The sequence below is a fragment of the Aulonocara sp. 'chitande type north' Nkhata Bay genome, linkage group LG20 (assembly GCF_057382095.1).
Source record: "Aulonocara sp. 'chitande type north' Nkhata Bay isolate Kocher_YH1m ecotype deep benthic linkage group LG20, A_spYH_male_GT1.1, whole genome shotgun sequence".
Classification (NCBI taxonomy): domain Eukaryota; kingdom Metazoa; phylum Chordata; class Actinopteri; order Cichliformes; family Cichlidae; genus Aulonocara; species Aulonocara sp. 'chitande type north' Nkhata Bay.
In genome coordinates, this window is record NC_141363.1 from 15,116,829 (window position 1) to 15,143,826 (window position 26,998).

Below are 26,998 nucleotides of genomic sequence, written 5' to 3' on the forward strand. Positions count from 1 at the left end.
TTATCCTGTCTTCCTTCTCTCACCCCAACCGGTCGCAGCAGATGGCCGCCCCTCCCTGAGCCTGGTTCTGCCGGAGGTTTCTTCCTGTTAAAAGGGAGTTTTTCCTTCCCACTGTTGCCAAAGTGCTTGCTCATAGGGGGTCATATGATTGTTGGGTTTTTCTCTGTATCTATGAAGCGCCTTGAGGCGACTTATGTTGTGATTTGGCGCTATATAAATAAAATTTAATTGAATTGAATTAATTACTTTTAGAATATTGTAACTCAGTTACGCAGTTACTTTTTTGAAGAAGTAACTAGTAACTATAATGAATTACTTTTTCAAAGTAACTTGCCCAACACTGCTGACTACAGAGTGGAGCAGTTGTCAGTCGCTTCCTCTACACTGATGACATCAAACTATATAGCATACAAACTCAGACATTGCCCGATTAGCAAGGTCTGCATCAGGTGTTGAGAATAGTGAATAGCTGGAACTTCGAGCTAGATTAGTGGCTCCAACAGATATTAGAAATGACATCCAAGATCTCTATCCAGAAGAGTCAGTCCTAGACAAAGGAACTATAAAAACACTCAAGCTCCCAGGCCTGAGGTTGAAAGGTAAAGACTGCCTGCAGTTCGTAATTTTATATATAAATATGTTTCTTTCTTCACCCATATCACTGGAAAAATGCTTACCTGTTGACAGCGTAACCAACCCACAATACAGCGTGTTATTTGGCTTATTTTACCTCGCTGTGCTTAGTTGGGAGCACCATTTTCTCCTGAAACTAAAAAGAAAATTACTAAGCTGCTCAGATATGTGTAGAAGGGCTTTCTAAACACTAAAATAATAAATCTGAGGCCAGATTTATTTAGAATAAGTTTGTTACTTGGTTCAAAGAATTTTTAGACGGACAGGAAGTGGTAATTGGAAGTGGCATTTACTATGCATTACTTCCTTCCTTATATCAGAACAGCTTGTATGGAGAGCTCCCTTGTGTGCCTTATTTGGGAGCACCGAATATGATGATTAACATTTTGAATTTTTCCAGAACATAAACTCTTCGTGATAAAGGAGGTAAGATTAACTGGGCCTCAGGCGAACTCACTTAAGCTTTGCTTTTTTTTTCTTTTAAATATTATAGTTTATATATAAACTATAGTATAATTTTATATATAATTCAAGATTCAAAGTGTTTATTGTCATGTGTAAGGAAGAAATAGCATTTCCCTGTTCAATGAAATTCTTCCTTTGCTGTCCATACACAAATGCCAAGTTAGGCTGAAGGAACAAGATAAATAAGAATAGAAATAAGACAAGATATTAAGACGAAGATGAAAATAAGGATTAAAATAATGAAAGATAAATAAGTACAAAAATAAGTAAGTGAAGACAAGTGAGGTATGCAGATGTCGCGTGTAAATGGATGTACAAAGGAGTTTAATGTGCAAAATGAACACAGCGATGTGAAAATTGCAGTTGAGGTCGGTCAGCTGCTTAGGAGTAATGATAGCTCTTCTGAAAATAAATGTATCGGCCAATTTATTATGTACAAATTGGTCCTGTGTACTCCATATATCCGTCACGTGGATGCAGTCTTGTCTAATCAGTGGTTGGGAGTGAAATTCTCATCGTCATGTAGGCACCAGTTTGGTAATGAAGTGTGTCATGGCCTTTAGCAAAGCTTACAGTTAGAGTGTATGAAGACTGAAAAACAAATACAACTTTGTACAAGAAAAGTTACAAATGCATACCAATAGTACCCAGAGGTTAGAGGTGAAACACAAATTTTCCATCACATTTGTCATTCCTCTTCATCAAGACCAGGTATTTAAGGAGCGGCTGTGGCAGCAGCTCGTTGCCTGATCATTGTGTCCTCTACAGCATTGACTCATGCACGCATCCCTGCAGTGATTATCAGTTTGCAAGTGTGACACAGAAAGCAAATAAGTTATTTTGTCCTGAGTGAAGGCCCTTTGAAACTCACCTATTTCCAGTGTTGGGACTAACGTGTTATTAAGTAACGCGTTACAGTAACTACGTTATTATTGTGGTAATGAGCACGGTAACTAGTTATTATGCTAAAACCAGGAACGCGTTACTCGTTACTGGGATTTAGATAGGCTCGTTATTCGTTACTTCGTGTGGTGGCTATTGCGGAGCTTCCACAGATTCAATAACATTAGCAAGTGGTGGAGGCCAGCAGGTGGATGAAGGAAAAGGGAGGCAAGAGGAGAGACCCGAAGAGGCCGCTGGTCCGAGAGTGTCAGGTGAACTGAACTTCAGGTAAGAAGTTATAACCTGCAGTCCATCTGGGTCAGATATAAACAAAGTTTAGTTGGAGTTTATTTTCGTTGTGCTGACTTTTTCGTACTGCGTGCTAGCTAGCATGACGGAGTTTCTATACAGCTGGGTGGGTGCTATGTTACTGATGTTGAACTTTATTTTGTTCATAAGGTTAATTATTAGAGTTGCCAACCGTCCCGTAAAAAATGGAATCGTCTCGTATTCAGAGAAAATATTACGCGTTTCGTATTGAGGTGAAAAGGAACAGTTTGTCCCGGACTTCAGCTACAATGAAAAAGACACAAAGCTGGATTTATTCTGTGTTTACGCTGCACAGCTGCCCCTTCTTCTCTCATTCTCTCACCCTCCCTCTCCTGTTTCTACTTCAATCATGAAACTGATCAATGATCAGCTGATCGGCTCTCTTGTTTGTTTATCGCCCACTTTGCGCCAGAAAGAGGAAACCAGCGGATGTCGCGGTAAACAACAGCAGCACCTTTAAGCTTGATCAGCTGTTGTTAGAATTTATTTAATATTAATTTCTAGTATCAGCTGATGTTTGCTGGAGCCACAGCTGTAAAGCTGCTGGTCATGATGTCGGTTTGTATATGTGGTGAGAGGGAAACATGAAGATGAAACCAGGAGATGTCCTTACTGAATCATCAGAGCTGAACAGGTGATGGAGAAACAGGTTTACCTTTTAGGTGACATGAATGAGTTGAAGGGAAGTTATGAACTGTTTCTGAGAGACAAATAACACCAGGATCCTTTTCTAAGCAGCTGACAGCTGGTAACTGTGCAGGGGCGGGTCTAGCAAAGTGTTGCCAGGGGTCCATGTAGGGCATTAAAAGGGAAAGGGGGGCAAAAGGAAATACTTTCTTATTCTCATTTAAAATGTCTCACTTTTAAAAAAATAATTATCTGAGTCTTGCAACAAACAATTGATAGATTGATACATATATACCATCAGAACAGTGTACATCACTGTCACAACAGTGTTTATTTTCATTCAAAGGCTTTATGATTTTTCCTATAATGGTGGGCCGGTCTCTAGTCAAAATGCCCGGGACGATTTTTTTGTCCCTGTCCAGCCCTGTATGCAGCTCATCTGCAGTCTGGTGTTACCTACATCTTCCTATTCAGAAGGCAGAATTTCCGCCCTAATACAAAAGCGAAGCAGCCAAACCCAAAGCAAAGAGGGAAAAACCAGGCACCAAATGAGGTGACTCCATCTGCCAAACCAAAGGGTAAAAACAAGAATAAAAAGCAAAAAATGCAAACCCCAGAACCAGAAACCCTGGACCCAATCGAGGGCCTGTGCCACATCAGACCAATCCCCACTTTAACCCCAATAATGGGCCTGGGCAGCATTGGTACAAGCCACAGTTTTTACCGAACTGAGGGCCTGTGCATCATCAGCCTGACTTTAGAACCAATGATGGACCATCTCAACCACAGCCTAATCCTCACTTAATGCCAAATGATGGCAGACGTCCATATAGTGAGACCGATGAAATGGCTGCACTGAGATTCCACCTGCAGGAGGCTCAGCACATGAGTAAAACCAATCTCTACACTATGACAGCCACGAACCACAAAGCTACTGCGGCTAAAACCCAAAATGATTGGCTTCGCCTGCAGCTACAGTGCTGCAGAGGAAATGCTGAGAAAACCATTCTTGAGCTCCAAAAACAACTGGAACAGGCTCGCAGAAGCAGACCCGAGGAGAATCTCACCCCTGATGTGAGTGAGGCTCCTGTTCAAGACAGCAACACAGCTGTCACAGCTGCAGAGCTGAGTGTGGACGCTTCAACACAAACTACAGAAGCTCCGCACACAGACTCTACAGAGGTGAAAACTGTTCAGGAAGCTGAGTTGGAGGTCCAATGTAAAAAACAGCAGGAAGAGATCGAACAACTCCGCGAGCAACTCCTCAAAACACAGAAAAACCTAGAAGAGGAAGTTGCAATACGTAAAGAACAGGAAGAAAGAGCCCTCTGTGAGTTCGCTGAGCTCATAGTCAAACTCTGCCTCAGTGAGGCTGTTTGTGAGGCAAATAATTTGGAGGTGCAAAACTTAAAAGAAGAGCTGGAAAAAAACAGCTTTCTACCTGGAGATTGTAACGAGAAAAAACCAGGAGAACACAACAATCCGCAAACAACTCAAGCAAACAGAAGATGAAAAGATCATTCTTCAGGAGTCTTTGCGGTCCCTGCAAGAGACAAGAAAGAAGGAAGAAACCGAGTCCAATGTTGGCAATCAGGATCATTCTCCAGCCAAAAAAGAGACAATAGATCAAAAAGTACGGTGGCCCCTAGAGACAAAGCACGTACAAACTCCAAAACACTTGCAAACTCCAAAACACATGCAAATTCCAAAACACATGCAAACTCCAAAACACTTGCAAACTAAAAAACACATGCAAACTCCAAAACACGTACAAACTCCAAAACACATGCAAAATCCAAAACACTTGCAAACTAAAAAACACATGCAAACTCCAAAACACGTACAAACTCCAAAACACTTGCAAAATCCAAAACACTTGCAAACTAAAAAACACATGCAAACTCCAAAACACATGCAAACTCAAAAACACTTGCAAACTCAAAAACACATGCAAACTCCAAAACACGTACAAACTCCAAAACACTTGCAAAATCCAAAACACGTACAAACTAAAAAACACTTGCAAAATCCAAAACACTTGCAAAATCCAAAACACTTGCAAACTCAAAAACACATGCAAATTCCAAAATACAACGGAAGTGCTCCAGGACGCTAGGGGCAGTGTTGAGCTTTTGTTACCTAGTAACTACACAAGCCAGGAAGTACCAATGACCGGATTTGGGGTTTGCAGCCTTAAAGGCCGCATTTTAAGGCCGATTACGTCACAGCGACAAGAGAAGGCTTTCCCAAGTCAAAGGCTGCTCGAAATGCGGCCCTCAAATGCGTCCATAATTTCCCTGAATTTTAAGGATGGGTCGGTGTAGCCTTCATGGCCCAACATATCCCAGACTTCATAGTGCGGTGGTGGTGTGGATAATTTTGCCGAAAAAAAACGGTGGAAGCGGAGCGGAGGAAGAGTAAACTTTCAGAAGTAAGTACTGAATATTATGTCACTTATTTATGCGCAAATATTTTTTTTAATGAAGAACATTAAACCATTATTGTTGGCCACATGTCGGGAAAGTTATGTGACATTAGTGATGTCTGTACTTTCAGAATTAACTTGGTTTTAAAGCCTTTACTTTAAAAAAATATATATATAGTCGACCTTAATCTTACAGAGATTGTGATGATTTTGTGGATAATTAAAGTCAGTCATATATCCACAAACACAACAAGCTGAAAGTCAGTGATGCTGCTCGGTTTGCAGTCCTGAATATCACAGCACAAGGAGGATTCACTGCACTGTTAATGTTAGCTATGTTATATTGCTGCCTCTGTTCGGTGGCGTCGAGCCAAACGGACTTTAACGTGTGTTTGAACGAGCTGACGGTTCACTCGTTAAGCTGAAAGAAAGATGCTTTAATCGCAGGAGTCACATGTGTTCACTGTACCATCTGGGAACTCCTCTTGTTTCGTAATAACACAAACACTAAATCCTCCTTCTTTTGTGCTGTTTTGTAGCAGTGTATACACCTGAGACTTTCACCTGTCTGTCTGTCCTGCACTCGCTCTCTGTTTCTTTCTCTCTGATTGTGTAATAAAGGTATGAACATGTGTTTATAAGTTACACTTGTGTTTGAATCCTGCAGCTTATCACACATTTGATTTCCATGTGTGACAACTGCAAGTGTCCAGAGTGAGGACAGACTGAGGGACACACTGCTGCACATCATCTGTGAGGCTTTGCACCCCTGATGATCCACCAGGACAAACTCAGCAGTGTGTGAGGAAGAGGAGGAGGAAGAGCCAGCAGCAGCTGACAGATGGAGAGAATAGACAGACTGTTCCCTGTTTGTGAAGGACTGCTAGAAAAGTTTAAAATAACTAATTGTCTGTCCTGAATCAGTCTTATTAGGTAATGTTCAAATAATTTTATCATTCCAGTGTTTTCAGTGTGGGAGAAAGCACTCAGGGCCTTCAAGTTACACACTATGAAAGGCAGCAACAAGTTTAATATTCAGAAACCTAAAGTATGTATCAGCAGCAGAATGGACCTAAAAATAAATGTTTGTTCCAGTTCTATGAAGCTTTGAGTATTTTGGATCAGTAGCACTGCTGTGTTTGTTGCATCATATTGCTGTAATTGTTTATATGCTTTATATATTCTGAGGTAAGTTGATCTATAGTGTTACATCATATTCTATAAGGATGTTATGTGTTTGTAGACTTTCTGCCCAGTTTGACCCATTTAGCAGAAGCCAGCCTGTTTAAGGCTCTGATATCTATTCTGTATGACTGAAAGCAGTTATGACATGGTCTGATTTTCTCACCCAATAAAGGAATATTTCATATATCAGTCTACTCTTCATTTTATCAGAAACAGTTATCACAGCTTGTACATTTTCTTTTTATAAATATATGTAAGCAATGAGCCAAATTTAGTAATGCCAGCATACTGAAGGAACAACATTTGTCTCTTATATATGATACACCTATATATGCACTGTCAAAGATACTTGTCTTTGAGTGAAGATTTAAGGTGATAAGACATATAAATAACTGCAACTTGAATCTGTACTGAAGCTCAGTATTTGACACAGAGTTCATGTTCACTGCTGTAATAGCTAATAATGATTAATATAATAACTTTAATATTGGCCATATTATATTTACATTACCAAAGTGATATGACTTTAGTCTCATGAACAACATCAGCTAATTCTTATTTACTAACTAATCTTGAAATAATTGTTCAGTACAGAAATGAAGCCCAAAAATCATGTTTTACTGTCCTGTGGTCTCAGCCTCAGATACTTATCAAATCACACAAAGCTCTTGTAGAAACAAACAAACAAATGAACAAAATATGCTCTCCCTCATTTCTGTCAAACCAAGTTGTATGACACGTTTCCAGCGGTTAGTATCATGGTTGCTAGGCAACCTGGGAAGCGCGACGCAGACTAGACCGTCCCATACAGACAAACTTGCCGTTTATTTTGCAAATCGATTTCAACACTGCCCCTAGCGTCCTGGAGCACTTCCGTTGTGTTTTGGAATTTGCATGTGTTTTCGAGTTTGCAAGTGTTTTGGAATTTGTACGTGTTTTGGAATTTGTACGTGTTTTGGAATTTGTACGTGTTTTGGATTTTGCAAGTGTTTTGGAATTTGTACATGTTTTGGAATTTGCATGTGTTTTTTAGTTTGCAAGTGTTTTTGAGTTTGCAAGTGTTTTGGAATTTGTACGTGTTTTGGAATTTGCATGTGTTTTTGAGTTTGCAAGTGTTTTGGATTTTGCAAGTGTTTTGGAATTTGTACGTGTTTTGGAATTTGCATGTGTTTTTGAGTTTGCAAGTGTTTTGGATTTTGCAAGTGTTTTGGAATTTGTACGTGTTTTGGAATTTGCATGTGTTTTTTAGTTTGCAAGTGTTTTGGATTTTGCAAGTGTTTTGGAATTTGTACGTGTTTTGGAATTTGCATGTGTTTTTGAGTTTGCAAGTGTTTTGGATTTTGCAAGTGTTTTGGAATTTGTACGTGTTTTGGAATTTGCATGTGTTTTTTAGTTTGCAAGTGTTTTGGAGTTTGCATGTGTTTTGGAATTTGCATAAACATCAATTTTAAAGCATATTTGCTTTAATATTTAGTTGTGTATACATTTGTCATCGGCTCCACCCCTCTCTGAGCCTGGTTCTGCCGGAGGTTTCTACCTTTTTAACCCTGATGCACCCACCAGGGGTAGAGCGGCAGGGTCGGGGGATGCGGGTCCCCCACGGAGGGAGGGAGGGATGGAGGGAGGAGGTCGGGGTCGCGAGATCCCCCCCCCCCCCCCCCCCAGGGGATGGGACGGGAAGGGAGGGCGGGGCCAGGGGATGCGGGTCCCCCACGGAGGGAGGGAGGGAGGGAGGAGGTCGGGGTCGCGAGATCCCCCCCGAGGGGATGGGACGGGATGGGAAGGGAGGGCGGGGCCGGGGGATGCGGATCCCCCGCCGAGGGAGGGAGGGAGAGAGAGAGAGAGAGAGACATGAGTTTGACAGAGAGCACACGTGCAAGCACGGACGATAAAGTCTTGTAAAAGGTGGCCGAGAAACACCCCGGCGAAAGCACAGCGCGTTGCGCGGAGAGATGATAAGAGCGCGGATGGCGGGTACTAAGCGCGTCGGGGTTACGGGTTACAGAGGCGATGTCCGGGCGCGTGCCGTACTACAACGACGACAACAACGGCAACAAGGTGCCAACGAGAAAGAAGACGAAGAAGACAATGTCACGCACTAGACCGTGGGAGCCAAAGAGCACTAAGGTCGGTACAGGCGGATCGCAATCGCCGGCGGTGTCCTCCTCCTCCTCCTCCCGCTCACCATCGCCAGCGCATTTGGCATACGCTGCATGGTCGGCTCCGGTCGCTCCGTTGTTGCGACCGGCCACGTTTCGCTATCGAGGGCTAGGGGTCGAGGAAGACCAAGAGCAGCGGCGGCAGCAGCAGCAGCGGCAGCAGCTACAGGAGAACTTGGAGGAGGACGAGAGTGAGGAGGAAGAGGAGCAAGAGGCCGAGGGGGACGACGACCCGACGGCCCGAACGCTCGCAGACGACGAGGAGGAGCGCTACTCGGAGGATCAGGAGGACGAAAACGATGGGGTGGATAGGTATTTCGGGGAAGAGGATCGCGGTTACGAAATGGCGTCGCAACTCTGCCAGGACGGCGGCTCGCAAGGCGAGTCGAACCGCCGAGAGGGAGAGGAAGAAGAAGCAGGCGCCGACCCGGGGCGGGGGACTCGGGAGATTTGGCAAGAGGACGACGCCGGCCGCGCTGCAGGTGGCGTTCATGATCCTGGGCGCGATTCGCGGCGCTGTCGGTGAAACTCGCGACGCGGATGTAGCCGACGATTATGACTACGACGATGACGAAGAAGACAAAGACTATGAAGAAGAAGAAGAAGAAGACGAAGACGTCCTCGCCGATGATGATGATGATGATGAAGAAGAAGAAGAAAAAGAAGATGTCCTCGCCGATGATTATAACGATGACGATGAAGAAGAAGACAAAGACTATGAAGAAGAATTAGAAGAAGAAGAAGACGAAGACGTCCTCGCCGATGATGATGAAGAAGAAGAAGAAAAAGAAGATGTCCTCGCCGATGATTATAACGATGACGATGAAGAAGAAGACAAAGACTATGAAGAAGAAGAAGAATTAGAAGAAAAAGAAGAATTAGAAGAAGAAGACAACGACGACCTCGACCCGCCAGGACGAGGCCCCACCGAAGAGGCCGTGGCGGCGGCGCGAGACGAGGCCTCCACGTTCATGGCCTACTTCCCGCCGGAGATAGAGGACTCGGTGATCGCCATGACCAACCTGGAAGCGGACAGGCGCAGGCCCGCCATCGACGGATGGAAGCCCATGGGCCGCGTCGAGTTCCGAGCCTACGTGGGGCTGCTCGTGCTCGCCGGCGTGTACAGGTCCCGGGGAGAGGCCTGCGAGAGCCTGTGGCACGCCGAGAGCGGCAGGTCCGTGTTCAGAGCCACGATGCCGCTCAAGACTTTTCGAGCCTACTCGAGCGCGCTGCGCTTCGACGACAGGGAGACCAGACGAGCCGGGCGAGGCGACGGCAACGGCGGCGATAGCTACGACAAACTGGCCCCCATCAGAGCCGTGTGGGATGAGTGGTGCGCAAGGTTGCCCGCCATGTACCGCCCGGGACCGGAGGTCACCGTCGACGAGAGACTGGTGCCGTTCAGAGGTACGTACGTGGTGTGTGTGTGTGTGTGTGTGTGTGTATGTGTGTGTGTGTGTGTGTGTGACTGGGATAAGAGAGGAGGAATAGGAGCGGGAATGGCGAAAACAGGCTAGTTCGCTTCGTTGTATATTCGTGTTGGGTTCCGCATTTGTGCTTTCGCATGACTCTTTATGTCTTCCACGCTTGCAAGCAAGCAAGCGCGTTCTCTGTCAAACTCACGTCTCTTCTCCTTGCGTTTCTGCCCCAATCTCCCCCCACACTTTCTCACATCTCTCTCGCTCTCTCCATCCATCCATCTCCATCTCTCTCTCGCTCTCTCTCTCTCTCTCTCCATCTCTCTCTCTCCATCTCTCTCTCTCTCTCCATTTCCATCTCTCTCTCCCCATTTCCATCTCTCTCTCTCTCTCTCTCCATCAGGACGGTGTCCGTTCAGACAGTACATGCCCAGCAAGCCGGCCAGGTACGGGATCAAGATATGGGTGGCGTGCGACGCACGTTCCAGCTACGCGTGGAAGATGCAAGTCTACACCGGCAAGCCCGACAAGCGCGGCCCTCCCGAAAAGCACCTGGCCACTCGAGTGGTCGTGGACCTCACCGAGGGACTGACTCCGGGACGCAACGTCAGGTGCGACAACTTTTTCACCTCGCGCGAGCTCGCCAACAGGCTCTATCGCGAGAGAGGCCACACCGTGCTGGGCACTCTGCGGTCGAACAGACCCGAGATCCCCAGAGAGCTGCGCTGCGTCAAGGGCAGGGCCGTGGGCTCCGTCGAATCCGTGGTACTCGGCGGCTCCGCGGGACGAGGAGGAGGAGGACGACGAGGGCCCGACACGATCATCCTCTCCTACGTGGCCAAGAAGAACAAGAACGTGCTGCTCCTCACCACAGCTCCCCGTTACCACCATCGCTCCGGCCCCGAGCCCCGGCCTAGCCGCCGCATCGGCGACAGCAACAGCATCAGCAGCAGCAGCGGCGGCGGCAACAGAAGCAGTGGCGGCAACAGAAGCAGCAACAGAAGCAGCGACAGAAGCGGCGCAAAACCGCCCTTGGTGCTGCATTACAACCGCACCAAGGGAGGCGTCGACAACCTGGACAAGGTCGTGAGCACGTACAGCTGCAGGAGAAAGACCCGCAGGTGGCCCGTGGCCCTTTTCCACAACATGGTCGACGTGGCGGCCTACAACGCGTTCGTGCTGTGGAGGGAAATTCACCCCGACTGGATGCCGGGCAAGCTCAACAGACAACGGCTCTTCCTCGAGCGACTGGGCAAAGCGCTCGCGCGCCCCATGCTCGAAGCCAGGGCTTTAGCGCGAGGAGGAGGAGGCAGAGTCGCGGCCCGAGGCGCTACCGCCGAGGCAGCCTCTAACGCTACGCCACGCGACTCCTCTCCGGTCAAGAGGCGAAGGTGCCGCGTGTGTCCCAGGAGCAAAGATGTCAAGACCAAGATCCTGTGCCGCGAGTGCCGAGTGCACGTGTGTACAAACTGCGCCGTCACGTACTGTCCCAACTGCGCCACTTCTTCCCGCGCCGCCGCTCCCCAGACGCCACCGACGCCGTGATAACAAAAGCGTCCCACGGTGGTCCTAGCGACCCCCCCCCCCCCCCTATCATCATCATCATCATCATCACCATAACACACATATGCCCCGAGGGGGGTCCTAGAGATCCCCACCCTAATCACCATAACACACATATGCCCTGAGGGGGTCCTAGCGACCCCCCCCACCCTATCATCATCATCATCATAACACATATATGCCCCGAGGGGGTCCTAGCGACCCCCACCCTATCATCATCATCATCATAACACATATATGCCCCGAGGGGGTCCTAGCGACCCCCACCCTATCATCATCATCATCATCATAACACATATATGCCCCGAGGGGGTCCTAGCGATCCCCACCCTATCATCATCATCATCATCATCATCATCATAACACATATATGCCCCGAGGGGGTCCTAGCGACCCCCACCCTATCATCATCATAACACATATATGCCCCGAGGGGGTCCTAGCGACCCCCACCCTATCATCATCATCATCACCATCATCATCACCATCATCAATACCATCCTAATAACAACACACACACACACACCCCTCGGGGGGTCACCACGACCCACGCCCCGAGAACAGGCGGGCGCACAAGGGTTAAAGGTAGTTTTTCCTCCCCACTGTCGCCAAGTGCTTGCTCATAGGGGATTGTTGGGTTTTTTCTTTAATTCAGTTCAGTTCAATTCATTCGTATGTAAATACTGTTGAATTGAATTGAACTGAATTAAAGAAGATTTATAGGAGACAAAGTAAGTCACAGAGTGAACCAGGGTATTATAACATCTTACCCATAAAAATAAAAAATTGGATTAACCAAAACATCTGTTGTCTGAACCTGTAATTTTGTCTCATTTAAAACATATAAAAATGTCAAATTAGAACAATCTAACAGCATAAATAAAAATGTTTACATGCTACTTGAAAACATTGTTCTGTGAATGATTTCTACTATATCTGTGCTGTTGATGCCTTTTGAAAGCATTCCTAATAGCATCTATCAAGTAATATGCCTTGCTCAATGGTTCATGGAAGTATTAACAGTTTTGGTAACTGACTTTGTAAATTGAAATTCTACAGACTTACACTAGTAAACGCTTGTGCTACACGCAGAAGACAGGTATAGTCAGCTCAGTATCCAGTGGAAAGTTTTCTCTTTGGCATCCACAGATGCAACAGCTCATAACTAAATGGTGCAGAGGTGAATCCACCTAAGCAGCACTTGTACGATTGCCCCCCCGCCTCTAAGTTGTCAGCAGTGTGCACGGTCTCCGCGCACAGAAAACCTGCACTGCGCAAAAAAAAAAAAATCTAACCTTGATCGAAATTAAAATAAATACATAACAATTGATTCTGTGCTGCTTTGTAGTGTGAGTCAGTGACAGTGATGGGATTTCCGGTTCTTTTTAGAGACCCGGCTCTTTCGGCTCTGAACCGGCTCTTCAGGTTGTTTTGTTGCTTTAATTAATTTATTATTAACAATTTATTATTCATTTATTATTAACAATAATATAAAATTATGCACAAAAGGAATTACTAATGTAAAAAAAGTGGTTTTATTTATATATGTTTATATGTGGTGGCCCCAGAGACAAAGCACGTACAAACTCCAAAACACATTTCTAGCGTTAACTGAATTTCCAAAACAGAGCTACCTAGATCACTTAAATTACACAATTGAAAGCATGAAAGCATATGTGTATTGTTTGTGTATTTATACACAAGCACTCATATATTTAAATAATTTTTTTTAAAAAGTTCATTTACCTGTTACTACCACACACCAAATCCGGTCGTTGGTACTTGCTGGCTTGTGTAGCCACTAGGTAACAAAAGCTCAATACTGCGCCCTAGCATCCTGGAGAACTTCTGTTGTGTTTTGTACGTGTTTTAGAGTTTGTACGTGTTTTGGAGTTTGTACGTGTTTTGTCTCTATGGGCCACCGTAAATATACTTTTATTCATTCACTCCACATAAAATGTAATAAATAAATCATATAATACAAAAACCAACTAGTCAAAATTCAACTTTTAACTATTTAAATTTTCAGCTTTTTCCTTTTAAACAAATTTAATGTGAAACAACACAAAACACTGCAAACCACAACACAATTAAATATAAATTACAATATGAAAACAAAAAGAACATGCATATTCTCTGTCATATGGGCCCGCATGAATAAACTTTCTGAATCCTTTATCATCCGCAACTGAAAATAGTTGTGGATGATTACTATACCTTTCTAATGTGATATTGTTGTTCCTGGCTCTCTTTCTCTCTCTCTCCCTCCTGCTCTGTTCCTGTGCTACTGCCAGTGTAACTACCACCCCTCCCCCCTCTGCCCAGCACAAGGCTGGCATGCAGAGTGAAGCAGAAAAAAAGTGCGAGAGAGAGGGTGAGAGAAAGAAAAGAAAAAAAAACCCACGGCTTGCGATAAGGAGCCGGCTTGCGCACACAAAAAAATTCTAACCTGAATTGAAATTAAAGTAAATATGTTAACAATTCTGCTTTGCAATGTTAGTCAGTAAGTGACTGGCTGCTCCCATATGGGATTACAACGATGCCACCTTATCCCATAGTCCAGCCAATGATGCGATTCACATTCGTATATACGCAGCTAATCAACGTCGTTGACAGGCTATGACAGCGTCCTCATGTGCCGACACCGGTGTTTTAGCTAGCAAAGTGGCGTGGCTGATGTGGAGTGAAGCCACGTTAATGACAACGTGTACAACCATTGGAGATGTGAGCAGGACAGACGGAAAACGCGTGGACTTTATACCAGTTTTTAAATTGTGTTGATAGGTCACATAAAACCAGAGTTGTGATAAAAAAAGAAAGAAGTGTACAATGTTTGGTTTTCTTCTTCCTTCCGAAAACGGTAAAAACGGTGTTTTATAAGGAAAACGCTCCTACGCGCTGTGAGCAAAGACAAAACCAAAACACCCACCCTTTCCTATTGGTCGAAAAATGTACCATGTCAATCAATCAAAACATGGTATTTAGTTGTTAAGAAACGGGAGGAAGTTTTAGAAGTGATGGCGGTTTTGAGATGTGAGTGATTTGGGACGTTTAGCGCAAATATTGTGTAGTTAGTGTGTAGTGTAGTCAATAGTTTTGTTTTGTGTGTCAGAACTAAATGTTACAGGTGTTACAGGAGTGATACATCTCCTGTTGTCAGGCCTGCAGGTATCAGGCTGTTGTTCTCCTTTATCTCATAGTGGACAGAAATTTTTTTTTTTTTTAGTGGCACAAATAATTTGTGTGGCATCAAATTTGATGCAGAACAGCTGATTGTTCTGTAAATAGTTTGAAATGTTTGTTTAAAAAAAAACCTTGGCAGCATTTTAGGTAAACAGCTGCAAAAAACTTTGTTGTATGCAAAACTCTGTAACTTTTTTGAAGAAGTAACTATATAATTAATTGCCCAGCATTGGTCTTTATATACTGTATTTTGCAGGCGTGACTACAGTGCACATGTCTGCTGTTGCTCACAGTGGTCCAAGGGATCGCTCAGGGAGTTTGTGTTTTCGCTCAGACACATGAAAAATTAGAGGGAACATTGGTCAGGAGTATCAGAACAGTTGAAACGCATTTTTTCTAAACACCGCGTCTGTCATGATACGTTGTGTGGCAGGCAGGAGAAGGACCCAAGATGCAGATTCACAGACACGGGGATAAACTCAAAAACACAGCTTTATTGCTGGCCACGAGAAGCAATACAAAATAAACTAAAACTGGGAAAACTAAAGCATGAGATGTACAAGGAACCGAACCACGGGGAGAATAACACACAACATGAGGGAGAACGCGACGCCGAACAGAGGGAGACTCAGACAGAAATACACAGAGGGTAAACGAGGAAAGTGGGCACACACGGGGAACACAGGTGATACTGATAATCATAACGAGACAGGGCGGAGTGAACTGAACATGACATGTACAGGCACAGAGGTTCAGACAGGAGGAGAGAGAGCACGGGGAAAACACAGACATAACGGGCTGGGGAAACATGAAACAACCACAAAGGGAGACGAGGGCTCATAAATACATAGAGGGCACACAGGGGGGAGAGAGAGCACGGGGAGAACTTAGACATAAAGGGCAGGGGAAACATGGAATAAAACATAAGGAGAGACGAGGGCTCACAGATACACAGAGGGGCACACAGGGGGTAAAAGCCATGAAGGGAAAACACTTAGGGAACAACACAACAGGGCAACTCAGAAAACATGGCCTAAATAAGGAACGAAATACAAAAATACAAGGAACTAAGAATACTGGGCCCACATGGCCCAGGACCATGACAGCGTCTCTCTGGCTTTTAAACCCCAAAACACGCTGCGCCAAAAATTGGTCCACTCCAAGGATCGGGTCCCCCGACACAAACAGAGTAACATAGTGTACGCCGTTAAGTGCCAGGAGGATTGCCAGGATTTATACATCGGGGTGAGTGTGCGCACCGCGGATGACGTCAGTGCGCACACTGTGTCTGAGGAGGATGTGCGGAAGTGCTTCAGGAAGGTGAACGCACGCAAAGCTACTGGTCCGGACGGGATTCCCGGCCGCGTCCTCAGGTCATGCGCGGCTCAGCTGGCTGGAGTGTTCACGCACATCTTCAACCTTTCCCTCTCTCTGTCTGTAGTCCCAGCCTGCTTCAAAATGGCCACCATCGTCCCTGTACCCAAATCCTCCACCATCTCCTCATTGAACGACTGGCGACCTGTAGCCCTGACCCCCATCGTAAGCAAATGCTTCGAGAAGCTGGTCAGGGACTTCATCTGCTCTGCACTACCCGACTCACTGGACCCTCTACAGTTCGCATACCGCCACAACAGGTCCACTGATGATGCCATAGCCCTGACACTACACACTGCCCTGTCACACCTGGAGAAGAGAGACACGTATGTGAGGATGCTGTTTGTAGATTACAGCTCAGCATTCAATACCATCGTTCCCTCGAAGCTGGACAGGAAACTGCAGGATCTAGGACTGAGCAGCTCCCTCTGCAGCTGGATCCTTAGCTTCCTGTCTGACAGACGCCAGGTGGTCAGACTGGGCAGCATCACCTCATCCCCCATCACACTGAACACTGGTGCTCCACAGGGGTGTGTACTGAGCCCTCTCCTGTACTCACTCTACACCTACGACTGCACAGCCACTAACAGCTCCAACATCATTGTGAAGTTTGCGGACGACACTACAGTGGTGGGTCTTATCACCAACGGTGATGAGACGGCTTACAGGGAGGAGGTCAGCGCCCTGACCCACTGGTGTCAAGACAACCATCTCACCCTCAACGTCGCAAAGACAAAGGAGTTGATAGTGGACTTCCGGAGGTGCAGAGAAGTACACACCCCCATCACCATCAACGGCGCTGCTGTGGAGAGAGTGAGCAGCTTCCGGTTCCTTGGAGTACATCTGGCTGAGGATCTTACGTGGTCAGTACACACAAACAAAACAGTGAAGAAGGCGCAGCAGCGCCTCTTCTTTCTCAGGAGACTGAAAAGATTCGGCATGAGCCCCCGCATCCTCAGGACCTTCTATCACTGTGCCATTGACAGCATCCTCACTGGATGCATCACCACCTGGTATGGCAACAGCACCGCCTACAACTGCAAAGCTCTCCAGCGAGTAGTGCGGTGCTCTGAACGGATAATTGGAGGTGAGCTTCCCTCCCTCCAAGACATCTACAGGAAGCGCTGCCTGAGGAAAGCGGGGAGGATCATCAAGGACTCCAGTCACCCCAGCCATAAACTGTTCAGACTGCTTCCATCAGGAAGGAGGTTCTGCAGCATCCCGTACCAGCAGACTGAGAGACAGCTTTTTCCATCAGGCCATCAGACTGCTGAACACGTCATAGACACCTCAGCTTCACTACTGGAACTTCAACATTATGCACTCCACACTGTATATAAATGCCACTTGTTTTGCACATATTCAACTCTGTATATTTTATATATTTTATTATTATTATTATTTTTTTTTTTAACTATTTAATTTGTAAAAGTGTGTATACACACACACACACACGTAGGAAAATATTTAGTATACACATCCAGAAATGCATACACTATTATATATTGTACATATATTTATTAGTTTCAGGTTGGCCATTCTTGTATTTTGCTCGTTTGTGTTGTTGTGTTTGCACATCTCTGTTGCTTGTGGGGCTCGCACACAAGAATTTCACTCGCATGTGCTGTGCCAGTGTGCCTGCACATGTGATGTGACAATAAAAGTGATTTGATTTGATTTGATTTGATTTGAACCTCTGGCAAAGCAGATGGCACAACACAGAAGAGCTACCTCGTCAGGCCAGGACTCTGCAGTCTATTTACACCTACAGGCCAGTGGACACTCTTTCAATGATGAGGATGTTTGAGTGCGGAGTCAAGGAGGCCATTTACGTGAAAAGGGAAAGACCATCTCTAAATTGAGGAGGGGGCCTAAGGGTACATCTTTCACCATCTTACAATGCTGTCATTGCAACCATTCCCCAACTCTCTGTGAATGGTACTCATGGCCATTGATCGGCAGGCTTTGATTAGTGGTTGTTGATCAATGGTCATGAGAATTTGCATATTAATGATCAGCGAACTGACCTCCCAGCCCATTGTTCCTTCACTGGGCTGGTTTCAGTCGTTATGCAAATGTACTGTTTACAAGACTGGGGAAACCTGCAGTCAGCTGAGACTGAAGAAGTCACTTAGATGAGTGTTGAAATGTTTCTCCCACAGAATCAACTTTTGGGGATCAAGAATACATGATTCATCACATCATCACTTTTTCCATTGCTCTCTGGTTCAGTTTTGATGCTCACGTGCCCATTGGTCACGCTTTCAGTGGTCGACATGGGTCAACATGGACACCCTGATTGGTCTATGGCTATGCAGCCCCATTACTAAACAGGCACAATGTCAGTATGTGACTGAAAATTGTAGACAGGAGAATTTTTGCAGCTTGTATTTGTAAGAGTTTTCCTTAAATGAGTCACGCAAATGTGAATTACAAAGTCTGTGGCATGTAATTTAGTGCAACAAAACACCAAAAAATCATGTCTTATGACTGTTGTGGCTGTGATAGTTGTTTATTTTAGGAGGTGGCAATGTTATCAGAACGAGTATGTAATCAGCACTTTGGGTGGATAAGAACTCAACAGGTAGTAGTTTTTATCACAGCAGTGTGGTGTTCACAGTTCAGCTGTGCGTTTAACAGGCTGATGTTGTGGCGGACCACCAGGTGGCTCCACTCACACCCAAGTTGAAGGGAAGTGTTGGGGTGGAGATTTTGGCGCTCACTATATGTGAAGTTCTGAGAGTCAGTTAATAAAGTTGGAGTGAGACACAGAGACCTCTCCTGTCGTTATTACATACCTCCACATTGGTGACCCCTTTAGCAAACATGCTAAGGCTCGACGACGAAGCCAGCTCCAGCCTGGAAGCATCGGCTGCCGCCGGACTTTCACCTCCGCCGATGGCTGCGTTTGCTGTGGCGCTTAAATTGCCGGATTTTTGGCTTCACGATCCTCCTTCATGGTTCGTGCACGTAGAAGCTCAGTTTGCTCTTCGTGGAGTTTCAGCCGACGATACTAAATACCACCATGTGGTGGCCTCACTTGACCCGCTGTCAACCCGCCGCGTGATGACTCTCCTCCGGGACCCCCCAGCCCAAGGCAAGTACACCACCCTCAAGGCGCTGCTGCTGCGGTGTTACTCCCTCTCTGATGCTGAGCGAGCCGAGAAACTCCTTTCCCTCGCGGGCCTGGGCGACGGCACCGCTCTCGAGCTCTTCGAGAGCATGCTGTCCTTGCTGGGCGCGGATGATGGAGGATTTCTCTTCACCCACCTCTTTCTCCGACAGCTGCCGGCTCCAGTGCGCGCTGGCCTTGCCAACTCCCCGCTATTGGCCACGAAGGATTACCACTCCCTTGCGGAAGAGGCGGATCGCATCCTCCTGGCTACCAGGACTTTCGGCGTCCAGGCGATTGTTCAGGACTCACCAGCGTGTTCCCCCGCCACCTCACCGATGCTCCAGGGGCCCTCCGACTCGTCCACGGTGGCTGCACGCTGCACGGCGGCACCGCGGAAAGGGGCTTTGTTTTTATCACCAGCGTTTTGGAGCAAAGGCACGGCGCTGTCTCCCGCCTTGCAGTTTCCAGACCCAGGGAAACGGGCATGTCAGCGCTCTGTAGCAGCCGCGACCGCTGGCAACAAGGAAAGGCTGGTTTTCTTAGAGGACTCACGCTCGGGGAGGCGTTTCCTGGTGGACTCCGGCTCACAGAAGAGCCTTCTTCCCCCGGCTGGCTCGGACAGGCTAGCTGAGGGCTGCGGGCTAACAGCGGCTAATGGCTCTCCCATCAAAACCTTCGGTGAAAGGTTGGTGACTGTTTGCTTTCACGACCGTGACTTTCAGTGGAACTTTGTTGTTGCTGCTAGCTCTGTGCCTATAATAGGCGCTGATTTTCTTTGTGCTCACGGACTGCTGGTTGATGTTGCTAACAGACGTTTAATTGATGCTGTGTCATTTTCCTCATTACCCTGTTTGACTCGGGGTGCTCAGCCCGTGGTGCATGCTAACTCAGTAGATTCGGGTGACGTTTTTCAGTGTTTGCTTTCTGAGTTTCCCTCACTCTCTGTCCCCACTTTCTCGAGCACGGTGACGAAGCATGGGGTGGAGCATTACATAACTACAGTAGGGCCTCCGGTGTGTGCGCGCCGCCTCGACCCTGCCAAACTGGCTGTCGCTCGGGAAGAATTTGCCACCATGGAGCGTCTGGGCATCGTGCAGCGTTCGAACAGTGCCTGGGCTTCTCCGTTACGCATGGTGCCTAAATCTGATGGTTGGTGGCGACCTTGTGGGAATTTCCGCCGTCTTAATAATGTCACAGAGAACAATCACTATCCCATTCCCCACATCCAAGATTTTTCCGCCCATCTTGCGGGGACCTCGGTTTTTTCGAAGATCGATTTGTTACGGGGATATCACCAGGTTCCCGTGCGCGCGGAGGATGTCCCCAAAACCGCCGTAATTACACCTTTCGGCCTTTTCGAGTTTCTGCGCATGCCGTTTGGCCTGAAAGGCCTTCCAGCGGTTGATGGACTCGGTCTTGCGCGGGGGGCTGCCCTTTGTTTTTGTATATCTTGATGATATACTGGTGGCCAGCAGCTCGAAGGAGCAGCACATGTTCCATCTGCGGCAGGTTTTTCAGCGTTTGGCGGAGCATGGACTGATTATTAATCCGTCTAAATGCCAGTTTGGGTTGCCCGTTCTCGATTTTCTTGGGCACCGTATTTCCGCCGAGGGCGCGGTTCCGTTGCCTGACAAAGTCCGAGCTGTTTCGGAATTTCCACGTCCCACAAATGTTAAGGCACTGCAGGAATTTTTGGGGATGGTGAATTTTTACAACCGTTTTCTCCCCAGAGCGGCACATCTGCTGAAGCCCCTTTATGGGGCGTTAAAAGGTAAGAAAGCTAATGACTCCGTTGACTGGTTTCCGGAAAGCATCCAAGCGTTTTCTGATGCTAAGTCAGCGTTAGCTAATGCTGCCCTTCTGGCCCACCCATCCCCCTCAGCACCGATTGCGTTGACCACCGATGCGTCGGACATAGCGGTGGGTGCGGTGCTGGAACAGCGGATCTCGGGTGTCTGGCAACCGCTCGCCTTTTTCAGCCGTACGCTACGTGACAGCGAACGCAATTACAGCGTTTTTGACAGGGAGCTACTGGCGCTCCACCTGGCGACTCGTCATTTCCGTTTTTTTCTCGAGGGTCGTCACTTTACCGCATACATGGACCACAAACCCTTGACGTTTGCCATGTCCAAGGTTTCTGATCCATGGAGTGCACGCCAGCAGCGCCAGTTGGCAGCCATTTCTGAGTTTACCACGGGCATTCGGCACGTGGCTGGTAAATCCAATCATGTGGCTGACTGTTTGTCCCGTGCGCTGGTTTCTCCCGTCTTTCTCGGCATAGACTACTCCGCCATGGCTGCCGATCAGAGCGATAACCCGGACATCCTCGCCCCAGACGGGCCTCATACTAGAGGACAGACCCGTGCAGGACGGTGGTCCCCTCCTCGTCTGTGACGTTTCCACCGGCCGCCCTCGCCCAGTGGTTCCCGCTTCCTGGCGTCGTCAAGTTTTTGACTCGGTACATGCTCTCTCTCATCCAGGGGTCCGGGCCTCTGTTAAACTGGTCAGCTCTAAATTTGTTTGGCCAGGCCTTCGCAAATCTGTTAAGGAATGGGCGTCGGCGTGCATCCCCTGCCAGCGTGCGAAGGTTCATAAACACAACACACCGTTCTTCATACCCGGCAAACGTTTCGATCATGTGCATGTCGATCTGGTGGGTCTATTCTGTACAGCGCGGTGGGTCTGGGAGGATAACTGCTGCTCCCTGTTGAAGTTGTCAGCGTGTGGACTTGTGATTTGTGGCACAGCTGGCCCTGTTCTTGAACTGTGTGTTTTATCCCTTTGCAAGTGGAATGCTGGACTGTTTTATTCCTCAACTTTTATGTGACAAATGTAGCTGGGATTGTTTCCCACTGATCTTAGTAATGTGAGTAATAAATTATATTGTAGAATTTTTATTGGTTGTCCTTTTTTTTCTGGGACTGTTGGTCAGACCTAGAATCTGTGTGTTACAACAGCCTTCATGGCTTGTCCACACCCATGAGTTTAGTATTTGAACCAAAAAACAAAACAAAACCATGGGTGGCATTAGCTCCTGGTTTACTATGTGGTAAGAAGAGATGCAACACTGGAGAATAAAATCCCCTTCCACATTACGCCTTATGGTCAGGCGTACCACTTAACTTCAATATTTCATAATGAAACAGCACAACACGCCATCAACCATATAAACAAATATATAAAATGTTTGCTTTGGTCACAAATATTACAATTATGGTTTCTAGTATTTCTTGTAAGAGACCTATAAAATATCATGAACCTTTTTCTTTTTTCTTTCATTGAGCTGAGACAGCCTGCTGGTGCTTCTGCAGAACCATGCATGGATCAAGCCAAGTACAAGACTGGATCATTTGTTTCTGATGTTGTTTGCATTGCAGACTAATTCAGCTCCTAACCCATTATGCAGAGACGAGAGACTATTAAAATAAAACAGGAAGCCTAAACACTGAGATGGAGACTCAGACACAAACCTGACAGACCAAAGTAAACACAAAGACAAAAATTGATGAAACATGGGAGACCGAACAGAAACAGAGACTACGCACAGGGAACATAGGAGGAAAGGAAAACCCTGAGAATAACTAACAAAGAAAAAACTATGACTATTAAATATGAACGAAAATTTGCAATGTCTGAGTTCAACCACAAGACGGAGCAAGATACTTTCTTACAAAACAGCTGCAAAGGACAAACTTTCATCCATCCATACATCCATCGCTTCCACTGGAGCCTATCCCAGCTGTCATAGGGCGAGAGGCAGGGTACACCCTGGACAGGTCGCCAGTCTGACGCAGGGCTAACACACAGAGACAGACAACCATTTATGCTCACATTCACTCCCATATTCACGCCTATGGGCAATTTAGATTAATCAAATAACCTATCCCCACAAACTGCATGTCAACCACAAGAGGGAGCAAGAGACTTTCTTACAAAACAACTGCAAAGGATAAACTACATTTCAGTTCAGTTCAATTCACTTTTATTTATATAGCGCCAAATCACAGCATCAGTTGCCTCAAGGTACTTTATATTATAAGATAAAGACCCTACAATATCACAGAGAACACCCTAACAATTACACAGCCCTCTATGAGCAAGCAGTTGGCGACAGTGGGAAGGAAAAACCTTTAACAGGAAGAAAACCTCACATTGTAATTAGTCCTTTTTTCTTTTTTTTTTGAAAATCCCAGTTCAAAGATGTTTTATAAACAATTATTAGCATGATTAAAAAAAAATAACATGTTGGCCCCGGTGCATTTAGTTATTTCGCCCTACACCGAGTTGCACATTCAGTGTTCCCCAATCAATACCAATGGGAAAAGCTCCTCACACCGCACATCACACATGGGAATTTACAAAATTCATCTTAATCACCTCAACATGAAGCTGTTTTGGAGTGACGTGGGTTAACCAAAATGGATGTAAGGAATTTATTACTTACTCGTCCTCTGAAGGAAAAGGGTGACCACATACGCCAGTCATCTTGTGAAAGCCTATTGAAACCTTCAAAAATGAGGGAAACCACAGCCAGCTGGGACTTTTGCATGATACCAAGATATTCAGTGCTTGTTGAACCGCATCATACAAGTCAAGAAGATGGTTTGGGGGGTATGGGATCCTGCACAGTTAGACGGCAGACTTTTAAATTCCCGGGCAATTTGTCTGCCACAGTACTCTTTGTTTTCACTGGGACAACCATCCCCACGTTTTCCTAGTTTCCTTTCTGTTTCCCATGTTGTGGCCAAACCCCTGGAGGCACAGCGTTAACACATCCCAGGCTCTCATCTCCCAAAATAGAAATGCCATTGTAACTTCTTTTTTATTTAATTTTTTTATTATTAAAAGAAGAAGAGTTAATCAGCATTCATTTCCCCTCAGATTTAGGCTTTGATTTATGTCCCTGTATTACAGGGACATATTTCTCAGCTACATCTGAGGAATTTGAGGGGATAGTTGGGGAGCTGTGGAACTTTTGGTATGTGTTCGAGATATGCTTTGAAGTTAGGATTTTTTGTTTTGATGACCTACCATCATAGTTGGATTTAATCTGAGCACATTAGTGGGATGCTCGAGGCTCATCATCCAGGAAATCTTGAGCATTTGGGCTTTTTTGTGGCTGGAAATCTCTTTATTCATGTGAAGGGGGAAAAATGGAAACCAATATTGGTTTCATATATTTGATCCTCTATCACTTTTAATTAAATAATTATTCCTAAAATTTCCTAGTTTTTACTATAGCTGCTGAATTGACGTTAATATAACCATGATTAAACTTCTGTCTTCTTTTGTGTTTCCAAGTTGAAGATGAATGAGGGAGAGTCCTGAGCTAACAGGCTATGTTTTTGAGGAACCTGACGATAAACTCCATGACCCTAAATAAGCGGAAGACAATGATGGATGTATTGTTTTAGCCAAAAAAGCAGAAATACTTGAACACCTGATAAACTGTGGCTCCAGCCTACTCGGCTGTACGTCTTTCTTTTAAAGTGCGTTGATATCCGACCTCCTCCCCAACCTGCCTGCATGTGCATGTTGCCAGAAAAGAGGCTGTGCGACTGCTGATGAGATCACACCACTGTGCGGTTGAATGTGTGTATTTGTGTGTGGTGGGGCTTATTACCACAAAAGATTCAGCGGTTTTGTGAACTCATACTTGAAACTCATATTCTGGGATTGAGAAAAAGGCCCATTCTTGGAAGAAAAAAGAAAAAGACCCACCCTGATTCGTTCTTAACTGAGTAATGTCATAGCAGTTTTTCTAGTTTTCTAGAAAACTAGAAAAACTGAGGACTGCGACAAACACAGTCTAAATGTGTGGTGGTGGTGTGAGTATGGGCTCTATCAGAAAATGGCTTTCTGTCTCACCTCTGTAAACAGCTTTCCTCTTTATGGGCTGGGTCAGTCATTTCAAGCCATACTGGGGGAAAAATGGGTATATTTTGTAAATCTTGGTCACACTATGTTTCAAATGAAGGCATACCTATGCTATGAAACTGCATGCACACTGGATTAAAACTTCTCATTCACAAGTCTTTAGCCAATGACTGTGTAGCTTCACAATTCAATCCACCCCGCCCTGTCACATCCAGTTTTTTGCAGCCAAGATGGTGACAAAGTACTCATCTCGAGACTTCAAATCCAGACTTCAGTAACCAACAGTGATGTCACTGTAGCTGTGTAATATATGTATATGTATATAAAATGTGTTAATAACTATATATAAAAAAAAAAAAACCACCCAGCACGCCCCTGCGGGCGGTTTATCCTTCAAGCTCGGGTCCTCTACCAGAGGCCTGGGAGCTTGAGGGTCCTGCGCAGTATCTTAGCTGTTCCCAGGACTGCGCTCTTCTGGACAGAGATCTCCGATGTTATTCCCGGGATCTGCTGGAGCCACTCGCCTAGCTTGGGAGTCACCGCACCTAGTGCTCCGATTACCACGGGGACCACCGTCACCTTCACCCTCCACATCCTCTCGAGCTCTTCTCTGAGCCCTTGGTATTTCTCCAGCTTCTCGTGTTCCTTCTTCCTGATATTGCTGTCATTCGGAACCGCTACATCGATCACTACGGCCGTCTTCTTCTGTTTGTCTACCACCACTATGTCCGGTTGGTTAGCCACCACCATTTTGTCCGTCTGTATCTGGAAGTCCCACAGGATCTTAGCTCGGTCATTCTCCACCACCCTTGGGGGCATCTCCCATTTTGACCTCGGGACTTCCAGGTTGTACTCGGCACAGATGTTCCTGTACACTATGACGGCCACTTGGTTATGGCGTTCCATGTATGCCTTGCCTGCTAGCATCTTGCACCCTGCTGTTATGTGCTGGATTGTCTCTGGGGCATCTTTACACAGCCTGCACCTGGGGTCTTGCCTGGTGTGATAGACCCCAGCCTCTATGGATCTTGTGCTCAGAGCTTGTTCTTGTGCTGCCATGATTAGTGCCTCTGTGCTGTCTTTCAGTCCAGCTTTGTCCAGCCACTGGTAGGATTTCTGGATATCAGCCACCTCCTCTATCTGCCGGTGGTACATACCGTGCAGGGGCCTGTCCTTCCATGATGGTTCCTCGTCTCCCTCCTCTTTCTTGGGTTTCTGCTGCCTGAGGTATTCACTGAGCACTCGGTCAGTTGGGGCCATCTTCCCAATGTATTCTTGGATGTTCCTTGTCTCATCCTGGACTGTGGTGCTGACACTCACCAGTCCCCGGCCCCCTTCCTTCCGCTTAGCGTACAGCCTCAGGGTGCTGGACTTGGGGTGAAACCCTCCATGCATGGTAAGGAGCTTTCTTGTCTTTATGTCAGTGGCTTCTATCTCCTCCTTTGGCCAGCCTATTACCCCAGCAGGGTACCTGATCACGGGCAGGGCGTACGTGCTGATGGCCCGGATCTTGTTCTTACCATTCAGCTGACTCCTCAGGACTTGCCTGACCCTCTGCAGGTACTTGGCGGTTGCAGCTTTTCTAGCGGCCTCTTCATGGTTCCCATTCGCCTGCGGGATCCCCAAGTACTTGTAACTGTCCTCTATGTCTGCAATGTTGCCTTCTGGTAGTTCAATCCCCTCAGTTCTGACTACCTTCCCTCTCTTTGATACCATCCGACTACACTTCTCCAGTCCGAACGACATTCCAATGTCATTGCTG

The 26,998-nt window shown here is 46.3% G+C and overlaps 1 protein-coding gene, 1 long non-coding RNA gene and 2 pseudogenes across 2 annotated transcripts; all 4 read left to right on the top strand.

The window, feature by feature from the left end:
- Positions 1 to 1,728: 1,728 nt before the first annotated feature.
- Positions 1,729 to 4,555, top strand: LOC147305321 (uncharacterized; annotated as a pseudogene).
- Positions 4,556 to 5,084: 529 nt separating this feature from the next.
- On the top strand, positions 5,085 to 6,731 carry LOC147305322 (uncharacterized). The gene is made up of 2 exons (XR_015126673.1): positions 5,085 to 5,368; positions 6,030 to 6,731. It is a non-coding gene; the product is annotated as an uncharacterized LOC147305322 (long non-coding RNA).
- Positions 6,732 to 8,557: 1,826 nt separating this feature from the next.
- On the top strand, positions 8,558 to 11,669 carry LOC147305323 (uncharacterized). Its single transcript, XM_086278015.1, has 3 exons — positions 8,558 to 9,188; positions 9,481 to 10,113; positions 10,528 to 11,669. Exons 1-3 carry the CDS (start codon positions 8,558 to 8,560, stop codon positions 11,667 to 11,669), a joined length of 2,406 nt encoding a protein of 801 aa, XP_086134141.1.
- Positions 11,670 to 19,070: 7,401 nt separating this feature from the next.
- On the top strand, positions 19,071 to 19,990 carry LOC147305324 (uncharacterized; annotated as a pseudogene).
- Positions 19,991 to 26,998: the final 7,008 nt, after the last annotated feature.

What these genes read in the sequence shown, in the direction of transcription:
- LOC147305323 (XM_086278015.1), top strand. Translation starts at nt 8,558, where the DNA reads ATGTCCGGGCGCGTGCCGTACTACAACGACGACAACAACGGCAACAAG. An exon ending in CGACGCCGGCCGCGCTGCAG is followed by an intron (nt 9,189 to 9,480) that starts GTGGCGTTCATG and finishes ATGATGATGAAG; the next exon opens with AAGAAGAAGAAAAAGAAGAT. An exon ending in GAGACTGGTGCCGTTCAGAG is followed by an intron (nt 10,114 to 10,527) that starts GTACGTACGTGG and finishes TCTCTCCATCAG; the next exon opens with GACGGTGTCCGTTCAGACAG.